The 27,758-nt window shown below is 39.8% G+C and overlaps 1 protein-coding gene across 2 annotated transcripts in view; it reads left to right on the plus strand.

The window, feature by feature from the left end:
* Positions 1–27,758, plus strand: part of macrod1 (mono-ADP ribosylhydrolase 1) — a 150,135-nt gene that overhangs the window by 84,180 nt on the left and 38,197 nt on the right. For both annotated transcript variants that reach the window (XM_061725573.1, XM_061725572.1), the window contains exon 5: positions 18,342–18,458. In XM_061725573.1, the coding sequence (XP_061581557.1) occupies positions 18,342–18,458 (117 nt within the window). The remainder of the gene's footprint in view (positions 1–18,341; positions 18,459–27,758) is intronic.

The following is a 27,758-nucleotide window of genomic DNA, read 5'->3' on the forward strand; positions in this document are numbered from 1 at the left end:
TGTCGAAGTCCTCAGTACACACAAACACACACACACACACACACTCTAAGGCAAAGACTCCACCCTAACTGGTAAACACCAGCTGAGGCTCTAGCCATAAAAATGGGCAGCACACTCACTCACTTTTTCTCTCACTCAGTCTCCCACTTCCGCACACATTCACCCGCACACGCACAAACACACATATGCAGCGTGGCACCTCTTGATCTACAGCATCTCGTTTGATGTTGTCCTGAGGCCTCTGATGGCTTTGCAAAGACAGATGGTTTCTGGAGAGCCATCGACTGCACGAATGCTTCACACTGTGTGCATTAGGGCGTATGTAAAGCATGTTTATGTCGTTCCCTCTGTCTTTTTGTATATATTTTTTCAGCCACAGAACCTGTTTTCATTTCAAACATTTCATCCGGCTGACAGAAGAAGAATACATACCACCATCCAAATCTGGGGTTTTGTCTGTTTCGGTGCCACTCGATACCCGTTTCTCACACGTTCGCTGGATTTTTCTGATGTCTTATTATATTTTTTCCCCCTCTTGCCAGCTCCTTTTCCAGGTCTGTCCTTGGGGGTTTACTATGGCAGATAGAGCCTACAGTAGGTGTTAATTAGAATGAGGTAAGCGCAGAGACGAGGGGAAGAGTGGAACAAACAAAAAAAAGACAAAAAAAACAATGGGAGGGAAATTATGCTTAGAGAGAAAGTCAAGACAAAAGCAACCAAGGTTCAACACTGTGACGCACTCACAGGGGATAGACAGACACAAGGGCAGAGGAGAGTACAGGAAATACACGCACACACAAATCATTTGAGATCCATCTCCATTCACCAGGATCACGCTTCATGATGCTTAACCATCCATTCATTTCATTTTAGAGGTTTTATTTTGTTATCAGAAGTGAGACAACAAAAGGTTTTTACAGTCCCTCACTCAGTCTCAAGGGTACCTGGGTAAATGTCATTCAGTTAGATCAAACGCACACCTGCCGACATTGTTTCGACACTTCAATCTGTAGGAGTGCTGAGCTCAGGCAGCACATGGACAACAACTCAAGGGCAGGAAATTAACCTTCATTACATCAGTTGCTCATTTAGTTCAGAGCTTATCTGCCATTTCAACATTTCACCGCTTTGATGGATTTTTATAAATTGAAAAGAAAGGCCATTGGGGACAGGAGGTTCATAGCCATACTCTGACATGTATAAACATGTAGTGTATACAGTGTATACAGCCATGTTTCCAGCACACTCACATATGGTGGCCTACATAAAGACTCTGTTCCACATCTAGTCTTGCTAGTCATACCCAGTCATACCCATTCATAGCCATTGACTTTGCAAAAATGTTCCCTTGTGAAATGGGCCGGGTACCCCTCCCACTCACACCCTTTTCTTCCAGTACACAACATAGTAGACCAGTCACAACTGAGTGGAGGCAGAGTTTATGCAATGAATTAAACAGGAGCTTCCAACATCTATTATTATTATAATCATAAGTACGTTCTGGTCGTCCCGTTTGCTTGAGAAGGTGTTAATGTGCAATCCGAACTCTGATGCAAATCAAGGGGGCAGACTCTGGCCCGCTGAAAAACCTAGGTCTTAGTGCGCTTCAAAGAAACCAAATGCAGTACTGTATGTGGACTACAACGTGGGGCATTGTAAACACAACCTAAACAAATGTATGTATGCCGCAAAATAGGGCTGGGGATCGATTCAAATATCAAGAATCGATTCGATTCCGATTCTTAAGATTATGAATCGATTATCACGATCCGATTCGATCCGATATTGATTTGGGTTACTGTTAATAAAACTGTTTTTTCAGCTGTTGCATGAATTATATGACCGTCTAGTTATGCAACATATTAATACTAGTATTATATTGAGATTCAACAGCAAGTATTGGCAGTTAATGATGCTGTAAGGACCAATCAGCTCCCAGAATGCTGATAGAACTGCTTTCAGAAACATCTGTGGGGCAGAATTATCAAACAGATCCAGGGAGGAAATGGAGGACGAAAGAAATCGCTTTTATTTTTTCCCCATTTATGAGAATTTGGTTTTAAAACATTTACGCAAATGTAACACCAAGACAGTATATAAAGCAAAGAAATATAGACAATTTATGCAATTATAACTGAAAACTTTAATGTTTTCATACCTTTAAACATATTTAAAGGCAAAAACATGGCACCAGTTATTCTCTTGTCCAACAAAATATTCCTTTTTTGGGCATAAACAAAAAAGTACCAAAAGTTGTAATGTAGTGATGAAGAAAAAAAAAAAAAAAAAAAAAATAAAATTTTAATCGATCTTTAGACATGAATCGATTTTTAGGAATTAATATGAGAATCGATTTAAAATCGGAGAATCGATCTTTTCAACACAGGCCTACCGCAAAAGCCATGAAAAATGCCTTGACAAGGTAGAAAAACTCTGATAGAAGCCTGGTTAGATGAATACATATCACTTTTGCTGGTAAGCACTCACAAGAACAAGGAAGTGAGGAGGGGAACAAGTTGTTCAAAAAGTTTGGTTCCTTTGACAAAATGCAGTGTAAAAGCAAGCTAAGACCAGCTTATGTTGCAACCCCAATCGAATCGAGTCTACTGGACTGTGGTGTGAAAGCAACCAGGGAACTTGCACTGCATGCCCGAGGGTGATAGCCTCTGTATATGTTGCACCTGCTCAACCAACTGAGCTATTCGAGGCCCAATACTGGCTTGATTGTTACTCCGCCTTTGTCACATGTTACATTTGTCATTGTTGTATAGACCTCGCCTCTAATTACGTTAAGTGGTACAAGTCATAAATATGATTGGGTGGAAAATAAGCATTCTAGTATGCTTTGCAGTCAATATGTTATCCAATCAAATATTTGTCAGTTTGTGACTAAATGAACTTCAGAGATAGCCACTTAATTGATTCCCTCTGACTTGATTACTCCTGCGTGAAAGACTCGCTGAAAGATTGCTTCGTTAAACATTACAACAATATAAAAATTAGAGAGTGTTACGATTTTATTGTCCACGGTACGCAGTATCATCACAACTTTCAAAGAATTATGAATAATCTCTCTGCAGGATGGACCAAAAACTACTACTGAATGGTTGGATCGTCAGGGTCGCAGGCAACACTGCATTACGATATAATTGTGTGATAGAAATCCCTCTTGCCATTTCTTAATATTACTCAGTAAATGAAGTTCATCTCTGCAGTTACAAATGTGAGTGTACACTTGTTTGAAGAAGAGATAAACTATATAAACAAGATTAGGAAATGTAGTAGTAGTTTCTGAGCAAAGGTTTCTTAAGGAGATACTGAGGTCACGTGAAAAGCTCTTCCATAGTGTAACAACTCAGCTATACAAAAAACGAAAAAAAAAAAAAAGATCAATAGGTAAAATACGATAAAATGTGTTTGAAAAGTACCAGTGAAGATGTAAAGCTTTACTCAAAGGCAGCTGAGAACAGGTGTGTCTTTAGCTGATCTGAGGCTTTCTGGGAGTCTGTTCCAGACATGTAGAGCATAAAAGCTGAATGAAGCTTCTCCATGTCCAGTTCTGACTCTGGGAACTGATAAAAAACTGGATGCTGTTACAATAATCAAACCTACTAAAGATCAACGAATGGTCTAGTTTTAACAGGTCCTGCTGGGACATCAGATCTTTTAACCTTGATATATTCTAAAGGTGATAGTATGCTGACTTTGTTATTGCCTTAATGTGTTTTTTCAAATGTATGTTTTAGTCCATCACTACTCCCAGATTTCTGGCCTGGTTGGTGGTTTATAGGTGTAAAGATTGAAGCTCTGCGGTGATCTGTAATCGTTTCTCTTTGGCTCCAGAAACACAGACATCCGCTGGCCTAAGGAAAAGTTCACACAGGTTATTACAAACAGTTTAAAAGCTAGCAATAGTGATAGCTAATGAATGGGAAGTTGGGATGTACATTAGTATGACTTTTTGAGTAAATTCAGCTAAAATTGTCAAATCTAGACAGATGTCTTCTTCTAGGTCACCATATGTCAGGGTATACCTTTGGGATGTACGGGGCATTGAAGTATTTTTCCACAGGTCCGTGCCCTCCACGGAAATGCCAGAAATGTTAGACGTAAGCACTCAGTATGGATGAGAAATCCAAGTCTGTTTACTGCATTTCAAGACACATTATGCGTTCTTCAAGGTTGGAAACCACGGTGTCTCATTTCATTTGAGGAACCACCATGAAAGGTGTCAGTACAGTTTAACATTTACTCTAGCATAATAAACCATCACCTACCTGGTTGAACATTCTTCTCCATCTGGCCATTTAACATTAACTCTTCGTCAAATGATAACATGAAAATATGTACAAGGATACCAAGAGGTTATCACCTGAATATTCCCCTGCCTGTTTTGTCCACTTTCAGTCTCTGATTCTCACACAGGGCACACTTCTTAGTACGAAGACGTCGATAATGACTGATGTATCTAAAGAGGACCATTTGCCGATTCATGACAACTATAAATGGGAACTAATTGTTCTCTTGAAAATCTAAAAGAAAAACAAGGGTAAAAGTGAGAATACTCACACAGCTACATGGTCCCATCGTCAATTGGAAGTCAGAGTTGCTCCACATCTCATAGATTTCTATTTGTAAATCAAGTGTGGAATTTGTGCAAACATGTTTGCTGTGTACATGAACTTGATGCTTAAGAAATGTTAAGCAATTGTCAACTGAAGTTACTGTTTAATTAGGAAATTGGATATCTCAGGCGTGGCTGTTATTCAGTAGCATGCGCATTTTGATGCATGAAATTAATACCCACAGATAAAAGTGTCAGATGTCTCATTGCTGTACCGTAAATACGCCTTTCATAATCATCACATAATTACTTGACAGATGTTATTTGAGTTGACTGCAAGATATAAATGTACGTATAAAAATAGCTGGGTGAAACCGTCAGAAATGTTACATTTCCATCACCGGCTCCATGATTTGTTTAGGGTCTGTTGCCTGGCCTTTTTTTTTTTTAAGCACTTTTAATATTTAATATTTTTTAGTTTATAAAGTAACTATCAATTTTAACATCATGGAGTTGTAAAAACAGAAACAAATTTTGGAGTATAACACAACTTATCTCAAAGCCAAATGACAATCAGATGTCATCTCAGATACCTGTGTGACTATTAATCATCTTGTAAAACTCTGTTATAGTGACATTCTAAACCACCTGCACTTCATGTGAGTTTTGGTTCCTCTGATTATTTCTCGTGCATAGACATTATGAAGACACAGTGCAGCGTTTTACATGCAGCACTAAGAGACAGATGTCTTTGTCCCGAGCTCACATGCACTTTCCGGCTACACAAGGCCTCAGCAGTTGGAGTTAAGTGGATATCCTCTTGGGATTCATTCCTCCACCTTTTTCTCAATATCAATTGATACTGCAGCTCAGTTTATCTGCTGGTACTGGCAATTTCTCAGCAAATGAATTGCTGAGAAATTGCTTTGGCACTAAAAACTGAGCCAGTGGCTCACCATGATTGAGTGGATGTAACTGATAAAAGGACACACCAACTCTTCTAGTGGCGTTATTTCTACTGTATTTAAAGTGGACTGGTCGCTTCTGGATGTTACCCAACCTGCTTAATAAGGGCGGCATCAGTCCGATACTGATCCAGTGTATTGGGCTAGTGACTCCCTTTGTACCTCCCAAAGTCCCTTTATTACACATTGGCTTTATGAACTGCTCTATGAAAAGTTTTTCCTTGCTGAGCTGTGGAAGAAGATTACTTTCTGCTGCAGTGGGCTGGTGGGGGGGTGCAATTGATGTATCTAACTCGTAGTGCTGTAGCATCACATGGGATTTGCCTCATATGACTGCTGTGGATTTTGTGTGTTATCTTGTGTATGAAGGGATTGTCTCATGGCCTCTGCGAGCATGGACATGACCCCCATTAACCCAGTCTCGAGTTGCTGTGTGTGCTCTTTTTTTTCTGAGCTAGACTCAGACTTCTCTGGGGCATTTTTATTTGCTCACACATGTATGTATCGACATGTTAGGAAAATTATAAGGGTCCTAAAACTAGATTTTGACATGACAGGACCTCAATATCCGGTATTTGTAACTTTTCCTATGAATTTTGTTTCATAGCTGTACCTATAAAATGGTTTCTGATTAAATCAAATGTTTTTTGTTGTTTTTTTAAAGTTGCATATAAAAATATTACGTTTGCTATTTTGATTAACCTGAAAGTTTTGACTGCACAGTTTACTCATTAGTGACACGGGTTCAGAGATAAACTTCTGTGGGTCTGCAGGGATGAGGGTGCAAAGGGTATGAATCAGCCTTGACACTGCCAGTCAGTGATTGGTTTAATGTTTTAAACACATCAAGACCCAGTGCACAATAAATGAGCATGGTCCCAATTAAAATTTCATCTTCTTACATTTTTCTAATTTGGTGGAGAGTGTGTGTGTGTGGGGGGGGGGGGGGGGGGGGGGGGGCAAATCCTCTCTCACAGGATTTCTTGCAGAGCTGAAAAGGCAGACTGAATTTGTGTGAGCTGACATCTGTAATCAATCCTCAAGAGGAGGGATGGGGTTTGATATCTTTCGCTGGAAGTCTCTCGGCTGTGGTCCCCGTGTCTCTGCAGCCCTCTTTCTGCTTTCTCCTCGTCTGAATCGGGACAGAAATACAAGTGGAGAATAGGCTTGTCTCTGTGCTTTTCAGAACAAATGAATGAGAGAGCATGCATTGTGAATGAAGGGACAGAGTGGAAGATTGGTTTAAGGCTGTGGAGATGAGTCAAGTGGCGAGGAGAACTTTGTGTACTTTCTGCATGCAGACAGCGCTGCCAGTGTCTCGGTGGCATACAGAAATGTATTTGTCATTGCTTTTAACATTGTAAATGTGTGTGTGTGTGTGTGTGTGTGTGTGTGTGTGTGTGTGGTACATGTTTCCTTCACTTAACAGGTTGTACTGTGTGTGTGTGTGTGTTTGTGTATGTGTGATGCAGTGCTCATGTTTGTGTGTCCATCCAACCCCAGACCCATCCTAAATGTTGCCTTGGCAACAAGCTGACTGAAGTAAATGAGTGTCCCGGCTCTGCTGAAGGATTGTGGGAAAGCAATATGCCTGTGTTCCACCCCATTAGTTTGACAGACAGGCTGTTTGGCCTATAAGAGGTCAGCTGACAAGGGCAGCTGTATTACTATTCTGTAGCAGAGACATCAGGATTGGTTTTGCCTACGTATGTGTGATCTTGTGTTTCAAACAACAGTTGGCTGTTGATCGTAAGAAGTAAATGTTTTTTCTGGCAATATAACTACGTAGTAATGTGCTGCATTGTGTGCTTTCCACCAGGTAAGCATATTGCCAATTATCACCTCTTAGTAGCCTCTGTAGTGCCCCTCCCTCCTACACCGAGGCAGTCCAGAGTCTGTGAGAGAGGCTCAATGACCCTTAGGCAGGCTGCTCACCAGCTGCGTGGTTTGTACATTGCTGAACTGCCAAGTCGCGACTGCGTGTGTGCATCCACACCACTGACCTTTCTGTTGCGGCGCTGCTGCAGTGCAGCTACTGACTGCATCACCGTTTGTCAAACGCCACAAAGTTTTAAATAATCCTTGGTTGAGGATTTGGAAATTAAAGATATACAAAATCTGCACAGTTGTCACTTATGAAACACACACTTGTGACAACAGTTACAAATATTTCTTGAATGTCTGTGAAGGTGAACTCCTTGCCCACTGAACTGATGTTATTTTTGTTAATATGAGGACTGTAGTGTTAAAAAAAACCCAAATATTTTGGCTGAAGCACTTGAAAAATAGGCCCTCTTCCAAAACTATATAATTCCTCTTTGGGGATGAATAAAGTGCAAACTCTTGATGCTGATATATGCAGACCATTCAGCAGGTGTGCATACTTTAATCTGTTAGCAGGTGAGTCAAAATGGAAATCATGGCATTCAATGCATATGCCACTTAGTGACAGCGTGAATCTGGCATTAAACGGGCCAGCCTTCTGTTAGCTGGCTCTTTCACTGGTCTAAAGAAGCTCAAACATAAACAATAATTTCCACGGCTTTTCCTGCATGCTTTCAAGCCCATGCAAAGCATTCATCTCCTCCCCATCTGTTTTTATCCTTACCCACTCTTTTCACCTACACATTTTTTTTTACACTTGATTCACTTCCAAACTAATTTCTCTTTGTCCAACTGTGCTCTCCAATCTCCCATCTCTTCTTTCTGTGACTGTGTCTCTCTCCCCAGTTTGCAATTGTTTTTTTTTTGTATTAATTTATTTATTTTTTAATTTAATTTTTTGTCAGCCCAGTTTGTCTTTGCTGGTAGACTGCAGTTCACTGCAGAAAATAATATTTTCTGTTAATCAAGTCATAATGAATCTTGTTCTTTTAATATGGGAATTAGTTTGATGGTTCATGAAAGATTTTTTCACTGTCTAGTGATATTAAATTAATTAATTACTCATTAATTTGTCAAGGTTTGTTGGTGGCATTAGTGTCAACACAGTTATTGCTGATTATTGTCTTGTTTAGGTGTCCACTTGCATGTGATGGAGTCAGTGGACTGTAAACCACAAGTGTTCTTTGATATTACCGTATGTTTATATCACCTTCATCTGTCTCACTGTCTAAATGAAATATCCTTTAGAGAGAGACGTTCAGAGTAAAGACAGTAGAAACATCCACATTAAATTAATTAAAGATGCATTGCAAGTGGAATATCACAAAAAATAAAGGCGAGTCTGAAATGGGAAATATTTCTTCTACGTGCTGTTAACAACTGAAAAATTCTAAATAATATAAGGAAATATAACTTGCGAGCAACGAGATAAAGTTACCTTTAATCAGGGCTAAAAACATTACTGTTTACTGAAGCGTACTCTTTAAATACTTACCTGTACTCTACTGCCCTTACTTTTTAACAACTTGTGCTTTTTATTATTTTACCTCTTTTCTTATCATTTTATTTCATTTTATTTGTTATTTACTGTTTAATTGTGTCTTGCTGCTTTTAATATTTATGTAAAGCACTTTGAATTACCTTGTGTTGAATTGTGCTTTACAAATAAACTTGCCTTGCCTTGCCTTTAATCCTACAACAAAGATTAAACAAAACAGTATTGTGTACATCATATAAAATGACCCTTCCTCTAATGGGATTTACTGTAAAGGTAATTTACAGTAAAAATTTAAGTTTGAGAAAAGTTTGGTTGATATCTAAAACTCATCAAACATTTAAATGTGCAGTTTATTTTAACCATTGTTTAGCAGAGAAGAGTACAAAGGAAATGATGACAAGAGTCCTTACGATGGACTTCAAACAAAGAGGCAGAAGATCTGGATTGGGTAATGCTATTTTACGTCCTGGTGATGTCATAGTTTCACTCAAAAAGTTGTTTATATTGCTAAAACATCCCAAGAAGAAAAAACTGAAAGGAGATGTTCAAATAGAGTGGGGAAAAAAACCAAGTAGTTTAAATAAAATATGGACTGCTCGTGCAACAGCTGCTCCTGTTGTCGCACTGATAACTTAAATCACAAAAACTGTGTGTTGGGAGTCAATCAACCACAACATTTAAATAACCTCGCTGATATTATGTGGCTACTGTCTAGAACAGCTGCTCTAGCCGGAGGGGCATTCATGATGTTAGAGGATGATTTTGGCCTTGTGGGTTCCTGATCATGCGTTTTGTGGATGCTTGGTCAGTTTGGGGGAACCTGGAGTGCCATGACAGCAACTTTGACTTGCTGTTGTGTTAGTCAAATCCTTTTATGAGCAGTTTTTTGTCACATGGGAAGGCCGATTGTCCTGCTGGGGGTAGCGCCGTTGCTATGGAGATGGTGTGCTTGGTCTAAAACAATGGTAAGGTGGGTGCATGGATTCTCATCAATCTAAGAACCAAAGATTATGAGTGTCAGTGATGCACAAAAACTTGAATGTTGTTTCTGATCCATGGATCACATTGTATTCATAAATTAGCAGGGGAGTCATTGGAAAACAAATGCTCCACAATTACTACTCTTTTTTCCATTTTCTGTTATGTAAGACAGTTAAATATCTCATGAATCATTTTGTGGGTTTTATATCAGCAAGTGGACTCCATAGATTATTATTATTGAATTATATTGACACTCGTTAACAACCCCACCGTCACCACTGCTCCAGCTGCATGTATGTCTGCACTGAGAGATCCCTGCTGCTGCCGCTTTGGTTCAATCGCATCTTTCAGTTACACTCCCCTCTGTTCATGAATTCTGCCCTCCATACTTGTGACCGTAGTGAAGTGAGAGAATAGCGTTTCAATTTACTCAGTGGCATGCAGTCCCCCTGCTGAGCTATTACACCAACCCCTACAGAGCCAGAAGTTACCACAGCCTGAAAATTTAGAAGCTAAAATGTTTTGTCTTCTAGTAAGGCGATAGTTTCTCTGCATTAAGGACATGGGAGTCACAGATAGGCTGATAGGGTCTATGAGTATTTATGAACTGCACTGAAACAGTAATGGCTGTCTCCAGCGAAAGAGCACTGTTTATTCCATCTCCACCCTTCTTATCTCCATTTAACAAAAACAATCCAAGTCCAACATAAGAAACCCAAAGCTGTATTGGACTAAATATTCATGAGATGGTGCATGTGGAAGGAAATACGAATAGGGTTAAGCTAAAATAACTGCATTTGCAGGTAAAAAATAGGACATTTTGACCTGAGTTTGTATGAATTAAAACCATCATCAAGAGCACTGCTATGTCTTTCAACTTTGACCTGCATGTGTACTCCATAAACCCCCTAAGATGAAACGATTGCATCTATGTGTTCCTTTGAGTTGTCCTTGGTTCTTCTGTGCCTGTGTACGGTTATAATATTGATTGAGCAGCAAGGATTGCTAAATAGTCGCTTCACACAAGGGTGTGGCTCAGGGGATTGCTGTCAGTTGTACAGAGGCAATTAGCACTGCATTGCACTTAAGCCAATACACATGCAGTGAGAATGCTCTTGAATTCTTCATAAAATGATCTTTGTAGACCCAGATGTCACATCATAATAGTCGTGTTTGCATTACCCCTAGATTTGTGCTAAATATAAACATCACAAAGAAAAAGCTGTTATGGAGACACCTGTAATGGCAAAAAAACCCCTGCAAAATACTGCAAAAACCTTTTTAGACATTCATGAGGAGGTTTTTCAGACATGTCGATAAACCAGTTTATCACTAAAGTGTAATAGAAACTGCATTACATAAGGGCTTTGCCTCTGAATGATCATTTGAACAATCATCTGCTGCCTCCTTCTTCTTCTATTGACTATTTTTGCAACAGCGGTAGATGCAATTATTTGTCCAAAAACCAAAGATGTTTTCCGTCCATCTTCTTCAATGTCAACATCGTATTCTTCTTTTTGAAGTCGAGTCTCACAGGACGAGATACAGAGAGTTACTTAGAGAGAGCTAGGAGAGTTGCGCTCATAAAAAGAAAAAGACTGTTCAATGGAAACAGCGACCCCTGCAGCGCTACCTTCATCACAAATTCAGAATTCCGTTTTGTTTTCTGAAAAAGTGTAATGTAAAGCCTCCTTGCATCAGCATGAGGTGAACAGAATTCAATAAGTTAGATTTTTCACAAAGGACGAAAGTTTGTCACGCTAAACGATCAATGGAATCTGATGGAAAAAGAGCTGGTGCTTTTATAAGTCACATTTGACGATGATAAAATGCAGAATAAGAAAATACGCATGATGACAAAGGCCCTTTAAGTACGTAAAGAAGACAGATGTGGAAATGTATTTTTCCTCTACATATAGGTCTTGTCTTTTCCTTATTTCCCCATAGAGCAATACTTTTTTGTACAGGAAAAAATATGAAGGCAACTTTTCAAGTTCTATGAAAGAAAGATCTTCTGTGTTTTCCCATCTTCTTTGTAAAGTGTGTCCGCCCGCGATGCTGGCAGTGTTGGCGAGCTCTGCCTTTCCATTGTCTTTCACAGCTGAATGATCCCCCAACACAAGTGGTTTAGAAACCATTCAGAGATAGTATCAGTCATCTCCCGGAGACGGTTATGAGCTTGTTTCCAAATGACTGTAGGGCATTGTCAGTGCATGCTGACATTTCTAACTCTCTGCTGTGCTTTAAGGACCTAGATAATGTTGTCAAGAGGTAAGTAAATAATGCATCTGTCTATTACTGTCTGTCATGACAAAACTAGCAGGGATTGGCAGCATGGATTCTCTCGTGCCTGTGATCTTGCAGATCTCATGAACCATTGCAGATGATTGTGCAAAAGCACATCACAGATGAGACATTACCGACCCATGCACAGTGAGATACCAGCTAAATCCCAATGTAAGCTTACCACCTGGCCACCAGAGTTGCAAATCACATTCTAGGACATCTCTGAGGCTCTGCCCCGATGTAAGGGGATCAGTTCATGAAGCTGCACAAGCAGGGTATTAATAAGGTTGTGCTAGCATGCTGGGATCAGTGGTTTGACATCCATTATGCTCAGATGGCCTTACACATGTCATTAAACTCCAAATATATCTGTAGCGCCCAAATACTTTTCTATGTGAGGACATGTTACGATATGCATCTGCAACTGTGTTTGTGTGCTCTCGTCTGTGTTGCTGTAGCAAGTTTCAATTCGTTACCCAGAAACACATTACAGTGCTGCTTGGTGTCTGTCAGACTGAGAGGAACAGATCATAAAGCATTTCTGTATCTCCAAGTTGTACGGTTCTCTCCTACAAACTGGGGATAAGGCCGTTATGGACTGATACACGCTCTCACATGCACAGATGCGCGTGTATCAGCGAAAGCACATGTATCTGTCAAAATCGAACCACAAGACAAAACAAAAGTCTGCTCGATTTCCAATTCTTTTTGTTTCGACTTTAGTTTTTCTTGCATGTTGCCTTATCTCCCTCCAGACTATTTTTACATCTGCTGATCTCCCTTGTTCCCCTCTCTTCCTCCCTCCTCCTTCGTTCCATCTCCCCATCTTATCACACTTGTTCTCTATTTCAGAGTTGGGCTGTTTTTAAAGTTTGTGTGTGTGTGTGTGTGTGTGTGTGTGTGTGTGTGTGTGTGTGTGTGTGTTTATTTCACCCCAAGCACTCTTTACACAGTGTACTTGACACATAGAAATACAAACAAAGCACATTTGGTATTAATGTATGCATTGACAGGGTTGCATACATGTGTGATATTTCTTCCACATGCACGCACCTGAGCTTGTTTTGATGGCTCTTTAGGAGGTAGGCATTGTTCAGGACTCGTCTGTTACACTTTTGCACATGTCCTTCACTCACAGTGCAGCCCAGTTCAACATGGGACGCTGCATGACGTGGCACACCATAGCTCAGCACCGCATGCGATGTGCCAACTTAACACAATAGTGTTCAGATAACATCAGACCCCCCTCCTGGAGCTGCTCGCACACCGCTGTAACAGCTGGTCTGTGTACAGTCAGACAGAGATGAAAACCGCGGGCCAACATGCTGAGCTGTGACATATGGATGGGTGTTATTTTTTTCCAAGTGCTGACAACTCTCACAGTGCCGTGACAAACCCACTCCTGACAGATGTGTTTTATTCTTGGCTAATTATGCATGGCTTACACTAAACTCTGACATTAGATCTCGGTATTCTTTCAACACAAACACACAGGGTCGATTTTACAAGAACAAGCTGTTGTTAAAGGTTAAGCTGCTCATATGCTGGTTAAAATTCTGATGTAATAGTGTTGCAGTGTTTACAATTGTTACAGCCTTTCTTTTAGAAAACTGTTTACAGTACGAATTTCTTTGTGTCAACCCTTTTAACAGATAAAATAACAATTTCCTTAAGTGAAAAATGTATTTAGATCTGCTCAGCGGAAGCCTAAGCAGAGAGGCCTAAACCTCCCTCTCCCCAGTCCACTCCTCCATCTCTTCTGGGGGAATACCGAAGCGTTATCAAGCCTGCTGAGAGATGCAATATGTAATCTCTCCAGCATGTTCTGGGTCTGCCCTGAGGCCTCTGCCCAGGTGGACATGTCTGAAAGAATTCCCCATGAAGGCGTCCCGGAGGCATCCTAACCAGATGCCCAACCCACCTCAACTGGCTCCTCTCAGTGTGGAGGAGCAGTGACTTGATTCCAAATTCCTCCCAAAATTCAAGACTTCTCACTTTATCTCTAAGGGACAGTCCAGCCACCCTACAGATGTAACTCATTTCAGCCACTTGTATCTGCGATCCTATTCTTTCGTTCACTACCCCACTACCCCACATGACCATAGATGAAGGTTGGAGCATAGATCAACCTGTCAACAGAGCTTAGCCTTTTGGCTCAACTCTGTCTTCACCACAAAAGACAGAGCCAGTTTCTGCAGAGGCCACACCGGTTTGCTCATCAATCTCCCACATCATCTTTCCCCCGCTCATGCACAAGACCCTGGGATACTTAAATTTCTCCACTTGAAGCAGCACCTCATCCACAAACCTGTAGAGCAAGGCTAGGCAACCCAGGTACTGGAGGTCTGCAGTTTTGCATGTTTTACATGTTTTCCTCCTTCATCACACCCTGATACAAGTGACTGTGTCATGAACAGAGTTGTGCAGACATTGTTGACAAGATGATGATGATAATTCATTTTAATTAGGTGTGCTGAAACGAGAAACATCTAAAACATGCAGGACAGCGACCAGAGGTGGACAGAGTACTCGACCCCAGTACTTGAGTAACAGTACAAATACTACTGGTCAAAATTTACTCCGTTACAAGTAAAAGTAGCTCAGTCAAAATATTACTCGAGTAAGAGTAGAAAAGTACTTACTTTTAAAGGTACTTAAGTATCCAAAAGTAAATGCTTTTAAATTTACTTTAAGTAAAAGTAAGAGTAAGAGTAAGAGTACATTTCTTATTTTCCACATCAGTAAATTACTATATTTTTCTCAAACATTGAGTTAAGATACGGCCAAGGATTTTGTGAAAGTCCCTGCTCCGAGTCCGGCTCATTATCAGACTCAGACGACTCAGCGGATTGTTTTTCTTCTCCTGACGCAGGCGTAGCCGTTGTTGCGGCTCTGTCTTGACAAACGCAGGCTACTTTGGCGGTATCGTTTTGAGGAGGCTCGACGTATTTCTGCTTCACGTACATCCCAGTGGAGAGCGTGCACTGTGATAGGTCTCCTCCTTTGACAAAAACAGCTTGTGTCCAATAGGATTTTAGGGAAGAAGAAAAAAGAGCAGACCTGAAAGTAACGAGTACTTTTCAGCCTTCCTAGAAATTTACTCGAGTAAAAGTAAAAATATTTGTCTTGGAAATGTATTCAAGTAAGAGTAATAAGTACCAAAGAAATCTAATACTCAAGTAAAGTACAAATCCTCTGGATATGTACTTAAGTACAGTACTCAAGTAAATTTACTCCGTTACTGTCCACCACTGACAGCGACCCTTGAGGACCAGGGTTCCCCACCCCTGCTGAAGATGGTATCAGCCAACTATGAACTATGCTCTCAGGCTTAGAGGCATTTAAATCCCTGTTGTAAGGATTTGCATATCAAGATATACAAATCTAAATCCAAACTACTTTAGATTACTTTCCCTACTGAAATTGTGGTGTTTACAATAAAACAAATACACATAACTAAAACAGAGAACAAAACTACAAAAAGTTTCGGTACAGCAGGTACTTCATGATTGCTTTCATTAGAGATTCCACATTGTCTGATATTTCTTCCGGTTGATGAACGGAGAATCGCTTCCTTTACCACGTTTCTCCTCCTGGCCGTATCTTCCTCGCAGCAGCAGACACAACCTTATCAAGAGCAACATTTAAGACATGCTTGTCCCAGTAAATAAAGATGCATTTGTCAGCCAAAGGCATGCATAAAGCATAGTAAATCAGTGTGCAGTGATTCATTTAAATACCGGTAGTCTGATTTCCAAATTTGTGCTTTAATAAGACCACGCATGTATATACATGTTAAACAGGGCCACAGAGACAGTCATTTTTTTAAACATCAAAACAGAGTTTGTGTCAGGCAGGGAGCAGTGGGAAACCTTCCTCTAGACAGACCTATTAGAAACCCATTAAAAACCCATTGTTGTTTGATCTGAAATGATGTTTAAAGCTTATTTTATTGTCCATTGTATAAATGTTAATGTTTAAAGTCCCAGCTACACTGCTGCTTAAAGAGACCTTTCTGAGTTAAAACAACCGTAGGCTAATCATTAAGGTCTGGAAACCTATGCTGGGGACAAAAACAACATGAATCAAAGCAGTTTTGAGTTGAAACCGATTATGTGTTTGCATCAAATTGACAAGCCATGTAGGCACTTGAGGCAGTCGGCGTTCATCAAAACAAATGCTTATTTAAGCCTCTGGCGAGACTTAAAATGTAATTCAAGTGATAATTGCTGTAAACAAACCAAAATAATTTTAAGTTGACGGAAAGTGTATATAAAGGACTCTTTGTCTTCTCTCTCAGATCGCTGCTTCCTTGTTACAGAGGAAGCTGACCACCGAATGTTGTGCAAACTACTGCCAATAGAAGCAACGGACTTTGCTTCTTGGCTATTTTGCCATAAACATCTAAGCAGATATTTTGTCATGGATATCTATCTGCTTCCATGCGGTTCATGGTAATCTCAACTGGTCTTCTCTCGCTCTCGGCTATACGTCCAACTTTCTAGAATGCATAAAATTATTTTGCAAACATCCCGCATGCCAAGTTTCCAACAGCTTAAAGGCATGGTAAGGGATTTTCTGGACGTCGTCTCATCTATTGACATTTGAAAGCGTTAGGAACTCACAAACATAGAGCTCTTCCTTCCCTCTCACTCTATGTGCATGAGCACGAACCCCTTCCCTCTTCAGCATTTGGCTGGAGCAATGTTTGTTATGGTTTCAGGAGGAAGCTTCCCCCGCTGTCTGTATTTATAGTTAATGGTGCCAGGATTTTTTCTCTTTTTTTTTTTGTTCAGTGTAAAAAGGGCAACTAGCAGATGGTGAGGAGATATTCACTGGTTGTGGCAAAAATGTTTTGTGTTACCCTACCTTTTAAGTGAAAAAAAAGAATCTCTGATTCATTCATTTTTCCTCAATAACATTTAGTTCAAAAATTGAATTTCTCTTTAGGGATTAATGGAAAAAAATCCAGTTTAATTCATTTGAATTAACTAGAAATACTCAAGTAAGGAACAAATACTTCAAAACATTCAATACTTCAAAAGATTTTTTTTTAATTTTGATTAAACACTAATAAATTGAATTTTATGTTTTAAATCACTTTTGACTTTTCTGTTATCTAACCAAAGCCAAATGCTTGATTGACACAAAACCATAAAAAACATGTCATTCTACAAATTATTGTTCTCAATATTTGAAAAGCAAATAGTATAAAGCAATTAAATGTGTTTTCAGGAAAAAGTCTTGTTGGTTGTCTGGTGGTCAGCTTTTGAAAACAAAGCCTTGGGAGCCTTTGAACTACAATATTCCTCAGTGTTCTTCTGCATCATTTCTAGTCTCTTTCATCCCTTAATTTCTTTTCATCTCTCCTCTGCCAACCTTCAAATAAAAGCACAAAAAAGCTCCATATTACTTTAAAGATTCTTCAGTATTTTGATTTGAAATAACATTATGAAAGCATATTACAAAGAAAATTGGCACTAGCAATGTAGGTGTAGAGTACACGAGCATAATGTCTAGAGGATGAAGCTTCAATTTTTTTTCCAGTTTAGATAATGCTAAATGCTTCTCTTTGGTTCTGCGTGCTAAGAATGATAGTAATAAGGCTGCTAAGACTGACACTGTCTGAATAATAACTTTGAGGAGACGTGTCTTACTCCAAGCAGTGCAAATTATAGCTGAAACTGTAATTGCCAAAGCTAAAAAAATAGCTTTTGCAGCATCATTGCCCTCCTGGAAATGAACACAGTCACGGTCTTTAGATGTGGTGGGAATCAAAGATAGATCCACTTTTCAGAATATTATGTAGATTTATTAAAATTTAATTAATAAAGGCTAATTGACCAAAAAGTCAAATCAGCTGAGTCCTTAATAACACATTAAATCAAGTAATTAACTAAGGCACTCGCCCTGAAATCCATTAAATAGACTGACATACAGAGACAGATGGCTTGACTTATGTAGCAACCTGCAGAAGACAGTAAATTCAACCACTTGGACAACCGCTGTTATTACCCAGGTCCATTTAGCACTAAGCTCTGACTCCGGCAAATGAGTCTGCTGGACTTGAGACAACCTTCCAGGTCCTGTGAGCAGGCAGATTTCAGGGGATTCACATAAGTAGGCCAACTCCCTGAATCTCTTCTCTTTTTGTTTTTTCCAGTGGACGGAGCCATCCACCGCGCTGCAGGTCCCATGCTCAAAAAGGAGTGCGCTTCCCTCAATGGCTGTGAGACGGGAGAGGCCAAGATCACCTGCGGCTACGGCCTCCCAGCAAAGTGTGAGTATGAAGTGTGACATTGTTTGTGTGAGTTTCAGCAGCTCCAGCGAGGCTGCTCAGCTTCCAGGTGTGAATGGGTGACAGTGATGCAGGGTGTTACCAAAAAGAGTAATCTACACCACTGGAAAAAAACACACAGGTATTGAACTGATTCATGAAAAAAAAAAATGTCAAAAGAAATACAGTACAAGATATTTCTACTTTGTTAATACAGAAAATTACTGTTTTATTTTTACCTAATAGCTAATAACTCTAAAATTACAACGTTCCCTGCTTTCCATTTATAGCAAAGTAAATGGCTCTCAGTTATTAAGTGGTACTCCCTTGAAGCACTACAATATGACCAAAGAATCAAAATAACAGGAAAGATGTTTCCAGGCATTTAAGTTGAAAGGTGTGTTCATATTTTCTGTGTTTGGGTGGATCTCCAGTGTTCTCATAGAAGAGAAATGAAGCACTTACAGCTCTGAAATGTAAAGTTGAAAAAAACCCTACAAAACCCAAAAATGAAGTCTCGTAATTGATATACTTAATCAACATGTAATATTACACAATATTTCGATTTTACTATAAACATACAGAAATAATTATTTATATTCCTGCTATTCTTTCTTGTTAACTGATTTATTTTGTTTATTATCAATTATGGGAGCTAATAAGCCAAATGCAGTTCAACATATATTTGCATAAATGTTATACAAAAATGAAGCATATTATTACATCTGTTAGCAATGAACAAGCCATAAAAAAAAGATAAAATAAAAATGGCAAGTTCCTGTGTATAAAGTCATCTAGTAATCCTCTAGTTTCCAGACTTTATCCGAGACGGCAGCACTTTGAACAAAGAAACATTTGGTCACATTATGTCACATTACTCACACAGTGTCAACGTTTTAACGGCTTTTAAGTCATTCCAAATTGTGACTAAACCCTGTTGTTGTGCTTCGAGCTACAGATAAAACGCACTCTGCTGGCATTTTCAGAAAGAGCTGTGAGCAGGCACTGCTACCGGGATAAATAGTTACCGGCAGGATATTAAACAGATATTCATTTACAACCAATGTGAAAAATAAAAAATAAAAAACAAAAACAACCTCAAAATGATAATAGAGAATCTAAACAAAGAGTTGTGCAATATTCACCTCTTCTAGTATTGCTAATAAGCTTACGTTCAAAGTTACTGGGTCACATAGTTGGTATGCTTTGAGTTTTTTTTTTTTTATATGAAAATATGGATATAAAATAAAAGAAGGTGGGGGTGTAGCCCTTCTTCTCTACAACCCCCACCCAAATAACACTTTCATTGTATTACTACAAGGTATAAACACCCAAGATTATGCTACCTTAACATCAGATTGTTTTCCTTTTTATTATTATCTTCTTTCGGGATGTTCTAAATGACCTGTGTATTGTCCTTGTGATATTTCATGGCAGCGAGTTAAAGTGAGCTCTAGCTTTCCCGCTGTGTTTTGACCTGACATTGACCTGGCAGGTTAATGCTTCTGCCGCTGCGGCTCATCTGACTGATTTTCAGTTCTGCTGGATTTTGGCAGGCAGACAATTATCCCCAAAACCCCCGAAGTAAGGTGCCGGTGCCATGTGTCAGCATCTGTTTGTTTTATTTTTCCCCTTACATGTAGCTGGAATTTAGGATTGAGACAGTTTTGTCAATAAATTCAAAATATTTAAAGATAACTAATGAATAAACGCACCTATTTTTAGAGACATCAATCTTAAAGGGGACCTATTATGAAAAACACGTTTTCTCTTGCTTTAACATTTATAAAGTGGTCTCCCCTCAGCCTGCCAACTCAGAGAAGGAGGAAAGCAACCAAATTCTGCAGTGTCTGTACAGCCGCCCGGATGATCCATCCAGTGTGATGTGGCTTCTACGAGCCGTTCAGATTCTGCGCTCGGCGTTACGTAACGACGGGCGCGATTTACATAGGTTGGCCTCCGATGTGTGAAACCACGCCCACAACTAACTCCGCCAGCCGGAGCTTCCGCCATTTTTCCGTAGCGGTGTATCGCGTCATTCAGGCAGCCAATCAGCACATGCCTCATTATCATAGCCCCGCCCACTCAGAATCCTGCATAGATAATGAGGTTAGAGACTGGGAAGATAAAGACATGGCTCAGAGGCTGAATTTCTAATTTATTTAGCAAAAACAATCAAAAGCTTGTTTTTAAGACATTCAAGGCCTGTTTAAAATAGGTATTAGTTGCCATAATAGATCCCCTTTAAGTGGGTGGTTCTGTATATGAGAGTATTTGACATCATTGTTTATTTCATTTCAAAGAGAAAGTAATGTGACACATGTATAAGACTCTTGGACTTGGAGTCTTGCTGGTATTTTAAGTATTTTTCATACAAGCGTTTTATTACTTTAAACAACGGTAAATAAAATAACGTTAAATGCAGCTATTGTTTTACAATGACCAGACTGCTAATCACACAATTAATCCAGCAGAATTAAGTAATTATTCTTGCTACGCTGCCTGTTCCAGCTAATTAATTTTGTTTCAAAATTTCCCCTCTATCAATAAAGACCAACATATTTTGATATAATTTCTGTGTTATACATGTACATACTTTTCTTGCAGAATGTTGTAAATATTTGATGATGAACACTTAAGAAATTAGAAGTGGCCTACGAGATAATAGCCATATATTTGTATTCAATTGGAGAGTTTCTTGGGGGTTTTATTGCAACATGATAAAATAAATTGCTTACTTGCAAATAAACAGGATTGATATGTTTATAAAACAGATGATCATTTTTGAAAGTATGCCGTTGATGTACAGTAATGCATACAAAAACAAGTGGAACTTGTCATCCAGCTTTTTTTTTCCCAAGATGACAAACATATTTATTTTGCTCTGGTCTTAGATAGAGCGCCGCTGGGAGTCTGTGTTTCATGCTGTGCTCAATATCCACTCAGCTGCTTCACATAAAGCGCAGATGCAGACAGATTTGCAAGCCGCCATGGATAAGCATAGTTGATGCGTTTCCCTTCCATCGATTGTTTTTCTTTCTGTCGGGGGGCAAGTTGGATGACCCACCTGTAACTGGATTTTTATTTTTCTATTTTTCTATGTATATTTATGTTTTTCCACCAGTGCTTCCGTCCTCCTCTGCTTGGCTTCTTGGACATTCTGCCTGGTGTCTGCTGTGATTGAACTTGACTGGGAGCTATTGGTTGACTCAGGCTGCTTTCATACATGCACTGATTTCTGGTGGCAACAGGACATGTCCAGATGACCTCCCTGGTGCTTCTCTGTAACATCTTACAAATTCAGTCTGACCAAGTCGTATCTTGTAACATACACAACATTATACTGCAGTGCAGCACTCACACAGCAGCATTCAGTTAATTTTGTCACAGCTCTTCATAGAAATCTAAAAGGTTTCCATGGTTTAAAAATTTATACTGCTTCTACCCACGAGTGTTTTGTTTTAAAATGATGCAATGTGCTTGTCGAGGCGTATCGTGATGATAAAGCGGTCACTCTGTGAGGGTTTAGTTTGGTACGACACGGTTTCTCATGCAGCGATGACGATGGAGAGGTTGTCCTCAGTTGAAGTAAAAGCTTGAAAGTGTATTGTTTTCTCAAGCTGATAGCAACTGCAACGATGCATTCATGCAATTAAACATTGATGATTTTAATTACTGGCGTTCAGTCAGCTTAAGTAATGTTTTTAACAGCTTCCATCTACGTATGATTTTTCATGGATTTTTATGAATTGTAAACTCTAATTTACAATGCATAATTTATTTTTGTGATGCACCTCGCTTAATTTACTGTACAATCTTCCATGAATGGCAGATATCACACATACACTGACTTTCCATCACTCTCACAGGCGTGTATGAATGAAACTGTGAAGAGTGTGAGAGGACTGAATGACAGCATGTCATAGCTTTAACAGATTTATGAGTGCATTTATATTACAAATCTCATATCTGAAAAGACCTTTATTCACTGAAGTTCTGCTTAAAGGTGCAGCCCTACCTCAGCACTGAAAGATGCATGCAGACCATGAAAGATGAAAGATGTCGCTCAGTGTCAGCCTCTGAATGTTAATTATTATTATTCTTCAAAGGGAACACCACTGAGTTTCATTGCGGTCATCAAAGTTTGTGCACATCTTTAAGGGAGTACATCCAACTGTGGCTTTAGAACAATCAGCTAAAGTCTTGAAATATTAGGCATCACTTGAGTCCGTACCAGGGTCTGTTAAAAAGAGAGAGAAAAAGAAAAAAAAAGATTTCCTCGTGTGAGAGGTTATAGAGAATGATGGCATAGGTATGGCAATAATCCCAGATTCACGTTTTGTATGTTGTGTGACCACCCAGTTTTTTAAAAGTTTTGTGTGTGTGTGTGTGTGTGTGTGTGTGTGTGTGTGTGTGTGTGTGTGTGTGTGTGTGTGTGTGTGTGTGTGTGTGTGTGTGTGTGTGTGTGTGTGTGTGTGTGTGTGTGTGTGTGTGTGTGTGTGTGTGTGTGTGAATGTGTGTATGTCTATTCGCTCGCAGGCTAGAGATTTTAGCATTGCTGATATTGTGTAATATCAGCTTCTGGTTCCGCAGAGAGTTTAAGTTCACAGTAGCAGACGGAGGGGAAAAAAAGGAGCAAAGCACTGATAAAAACGAGTTTGAGGCAGAATGGAGAGTATGCTCAGGAAAGATAGATAAGGAGAGAGTATGAGAGCGGGGAGAAAAAAATCAAACAAAGCAGTGAAGGGGAGAGAAGAAATATGAGGAAAGCTGAAGACAGAAGGGAATTAGGAAGAAATGAGTTCTTACATGTTCTGCTCCCCTTTGTTGATTTACTAGTTTAACTTTGAGTTGATGCAGCTTCTTATCACTGTGCGTCCTTTCATGTGCATCCTCATGCGTAATTGCGTGCATGTGTTTTACTCTAATGCATGCCGTCTGTGTCTTGCGTGGGCATGTTGGTCGTACAGTGTGGAGTACAGTGTAGTAGTCTGTGAGATAGGGTTCTGTCACTTTGTTACCTGCAACTCTGTCAGTATGAGATCTCTGTGACTGACAGCTGTCTGACTCATTCACTGGCTTTGTGTGTGCATGTGCGTCACAGCCCCATTCATGTGTGCATGGCCGTGACCCAGCATGTGGCACGGAGACATGTCTCTGTCCTCCTCGACCAAATATTAAGTCCCAAGAATAATTCAACATTGGTCTACTTCAGTGCTTAAACACTCACAACAGGGCTTGATTACCTCTCAGCAGGAGGGAGAGGGAGGCAAGACAGTAACAAGAGAGGTAAAGCAAAAGAGGGAGAACAAATCAGTTATCAGAGTACTATGCGAAGGCATAGCCGCGCCACGGAGGAGGGCGAGGAATTAAATGAAACCCGGCAGGAACAAGGCAGAGAGGTTGAGAGACGGGTCCAATTTGAAAACCAACACTTTGATCTTGATTTGTATGGGTTTGCCACCAGACGTGGGATTTCAAGAGCCTCTGACTAACAAGTCGCCAAGTGGTCCAGAGGATGTGCTGCCAGCCCTTCCTCCGGACTGTCCACAAATGATCCTGCAGCCAGCAGCATCCCACTATCGTAACCTAGCAACACTTGGAGCACATGACACACTGCTGCAGCTGTTTAGCATAAGTTAAGATAAGATAAGATAATCCTTTATTTCTCCCTCAAGTTGGGGTGCCTATAAATGACAAAAGGTTCCGGCTAAAATCTCATATCGAAATGCAAAGGCAGTTTGTTTGGCAGCTGTCAACTTTATGAGCCAGTTTGTAGAAGGACTTCACTTAGAATATAACAGTTTGGGTGTGCCGGTAAAATGAGTACATTGCTCATGTGAATGTAATGGATGTACATGCACAGATGTGTGTTTTGCTGTTGCTATACAAGGGAGCACTGGCAGGTATGCTGTCCAGGCGACCGGATGCGTCAGAGCAAACCTGTGTACCAATAAGGACAGTTGTGACTCTGCTACTGTGTTCCCCAGCCATCCCCGCTCCCTTGCTGCACTCAGAGATGCAACACTGGGTACGGATGATGCAGGAGGAAGGGAGGGTCTAAAATGACTGGAAGACAGCGACTGACGACATCGGGTCAGAACTATAATCGCTATTTGCATCCACTGTGTTGAAAACCATTTTCCTGAGTGATATCCGTGCAGAGACTTGAAGATACCATTGACCCCTAGCACTCTGAACTATTTAACAATTCCATTTGAAGAAAACAAAATACAATCCCAAGTTCACTAAGTGAAAATCTTTAAAAGTCAAATGCAAAAAGGAAATACACATGCAATGATAACAATAACAAGATGTGCAATACAATATGTGCAATATCTGTCTGCCTACCTCACACACATTCTACCTGCTTTTGTTGCACTGTGTTTTGTCTTTTTTGTCTTTCGCACTACTTTATTGAGTGTATATACTGTATATACTGTCCATATTTTGTAATTATATATATTTTTTACTTTTTACTTTTTTTCACCCCTCCCCTGCATGTGTGTGTTAAGTGTAACTGCTGCTGAACAAAGTGAGTTTCCCCATTGGGGGAGAAATAAAGGATTATCTTATTTTATCTTATCTCTCTGTTTGCAGGGATTTTTTCACCATAAAGAAATGAAAGGCAGCTTCCTCTGTCTTCTGAAAACAAAATATTGTTTTTTTTTCCTTGCATGAAAACAGTATTTACAAACAAGTCTGAAGTTAGTGTATTTGATGTTTAAAACTGTAATTGTGGCTCTCTGCCACTGCAACGAGGTAGTGGCGCTATACTGCAATCCGTGCATCGGGTAAAACCACTCAAAGGAGATGAGTGTGGGGTTTACTGACAGACTGTTGAGTTAACCTCCATGATTAATGTGTCTGATGCCGCCCTGACTTTGTGGCTCTTGAGTGAGACTCCTTACAAACAGATAATATGACCTAATCCAGTTTCCAAACACGCACGCAGCTACTCAACGTTTCCCGGATTTAACGTGACATTCCATCAGTGCTTTTTACTTCTTCTTATTCTTATTCTTTGAAAACCAAGTTCATGAAGAGGAGAATTGTGACAACAGGTGAAATCGTGCAGAGAACAGACACAATTATTCTAATATACGACAATGTTGAAACTTATTGCTGAAAAAATACAGACAAGATGCCTGTGAAGGAGAGACTCAGAAGTTTGGATCGGAGTCAGAGAGACAAGTCAAAGCGAGAGTAGGCTAGGAAAAATGAGTGCATTAAAACTGAAGTTTAGGTCCTGTGAATGAATTTCAACTCATTCATATATCCATATGCACATATGCTTAGTTGCTTGGAATCTAAGGTGTGGATGAGTCAAAGAGACAGATGTGAAAATCAATTCCACAGAGTAAAAGTATGATATTGTCCTGTCTTAGCCTTAGCTCTGTTACTCGACATTGTTTTTTTTTCCTGTAAAATTGACCTCAAATTGGAAATCTTTTAACAAAAAAAGAAAAAAAGAAACACTTTTCATTTTTGATATTAGATCTGGGAACATTTACAGACTTCCATGATTGAGGGGCCAGATGGTTAAATCTAACTTGGGTAATGAGCTGCACCTTGAGACTGTCGATTCAGAGTAGAAGAGGAAGACAACAGGTTTCGCATCTTAACAGGGTCCATTGTAGCACAGATGCAAATTTAACACTTAAAAAATCGTATCGTCACCCTTTAAGTTATCCGTTTTTAGCAGCGGGGTATTTAAACGTCCAGCAGGTGCAGAGCAACATTAGCATTAATGTGAAGTTGTGAAGAGTTTAAAACTAGTGCTTCACTGCTTAGCTCGGTCTAAAAGCAACCAAGACTCCAAATACCTATCTATAAATGTTTAAAGTGCCTCACTGTGCTCATCTGGCAGCATGAATGCGTCTCTCTGTTGTATGGTGGCAAACAGCTGGTGTACCATGTTTGTTTTTGTTTTTTTAAACTACTGCAGCTGAAAAATGATTCAGGTGAGGAGAATCATTATGAAGCCTCAACAGTGAGCTGAAACACGTGTGGCTGTTGCGGATTGAGGTGCACTGAGGGCCTGATTTACTAAAGGTTTGCGTGCGTAAAAACGTGTGCAAACTTGACATCACCCGCAAACCAATGTGCGAGCTGATCTACTAACAGCGTGCAAAGAGGACTGCGCCTCTCAAATGCGCAAAATAGCACACGCTATTCATTTAGTACTTTTGCCCTGATGAATAATCAATATGGGGCGTACCCGCTAGAAATCGCTAAATACTGGGAGGGGAAAATGCAAATATGCATTTACCACACGCAATGAGATTTACCAAGCCTGAAAGTTTTTCCGGGGATTGTGATTGCGTCTGTATTTAATACGTTCGAAAGGAAGGTGCTAATCTGCCCAGCATTACGCAGGGATGCTTGTTGGTGCCTGATTTGAGGACTGGGGTGGGGATGGCTCAACTTGTGGTGAGGATTCTCCACATGCAAAAGGAGAAATATTTTATTTGAATGTTAAATCGAGTATTATTCAGCAAAAGGTTGCCACAGGAGGCACATTAATTTTTTTATTTGTGATAATAAATAAATCACGTGTTTTCATGGAGAAAAAAGTGTTTCCCATTGTGCGCCTATACTTGTTCTGCAGTTGTCATACCCCGGTGTTGTGCCGTATTCAGCACCCCTGCAGTGAAAAGCACCCCCTCGTCTGACAAAAATGATATTCTCATTCCGTGTCATGTTCTGTTTAGCGTCCAGTTTTGTGTTAATGATTCATGTTTAAATGCGCTCATGGATTCCACAATAGTCATACTTTCCCACAATCACAGTCACAGATAACAAAAATCAGGTAAATGGTTATTGATGTCATTAATTAATAGCCTGCTTACTGTGTTGTCTTCCATAATATTTGTAAATATATATAATATAAACTCCTAAGTATGTGTTTGTGTGAGTGTGTATATATAAATATATTGAAGTGTCAGTGTGTTGTTTTTTTTCTTGGTCTACTTATCATTGAATATACGAGGGGGTGCTTTTCACGGCACGGGTGCTGAATACGGCACAACAATTTGCCTCTTCCACTAATATCTCTAACTCCAACTCGTCAAATTTCATTTTGCGCTCGCAAACCGTAAGACCCACAACACCTCATTTAAATACTGCCGTGTTCACTTGTTATCAATTGCGCACGCAATCTTAGTTGATCACCCGCAAAACACACAACAACAGCACGTGCAAACTTTTTCAGTGCACACGCAATTTAGTACTCTTTATTTAGGATCTTAGTAAACCGGGCCCTGAGACTGATGCTTAGAGACGGTGTAAAAATGTTTTGAA

The sequence above is a fragment of the Cololabis saira genome, chromosome 7, assembly GCF_033807715.1.
Source record: "Cololabis saira isolate AMF1-May2022 chromosome 7, fColSai1.1, whole genome shotgun sequence".
NCBI lineage: Eukaryota > Metazoa > Chordata > Actinopteri > Beloniformes > Belonidae > Cololabis > Cololabis saira.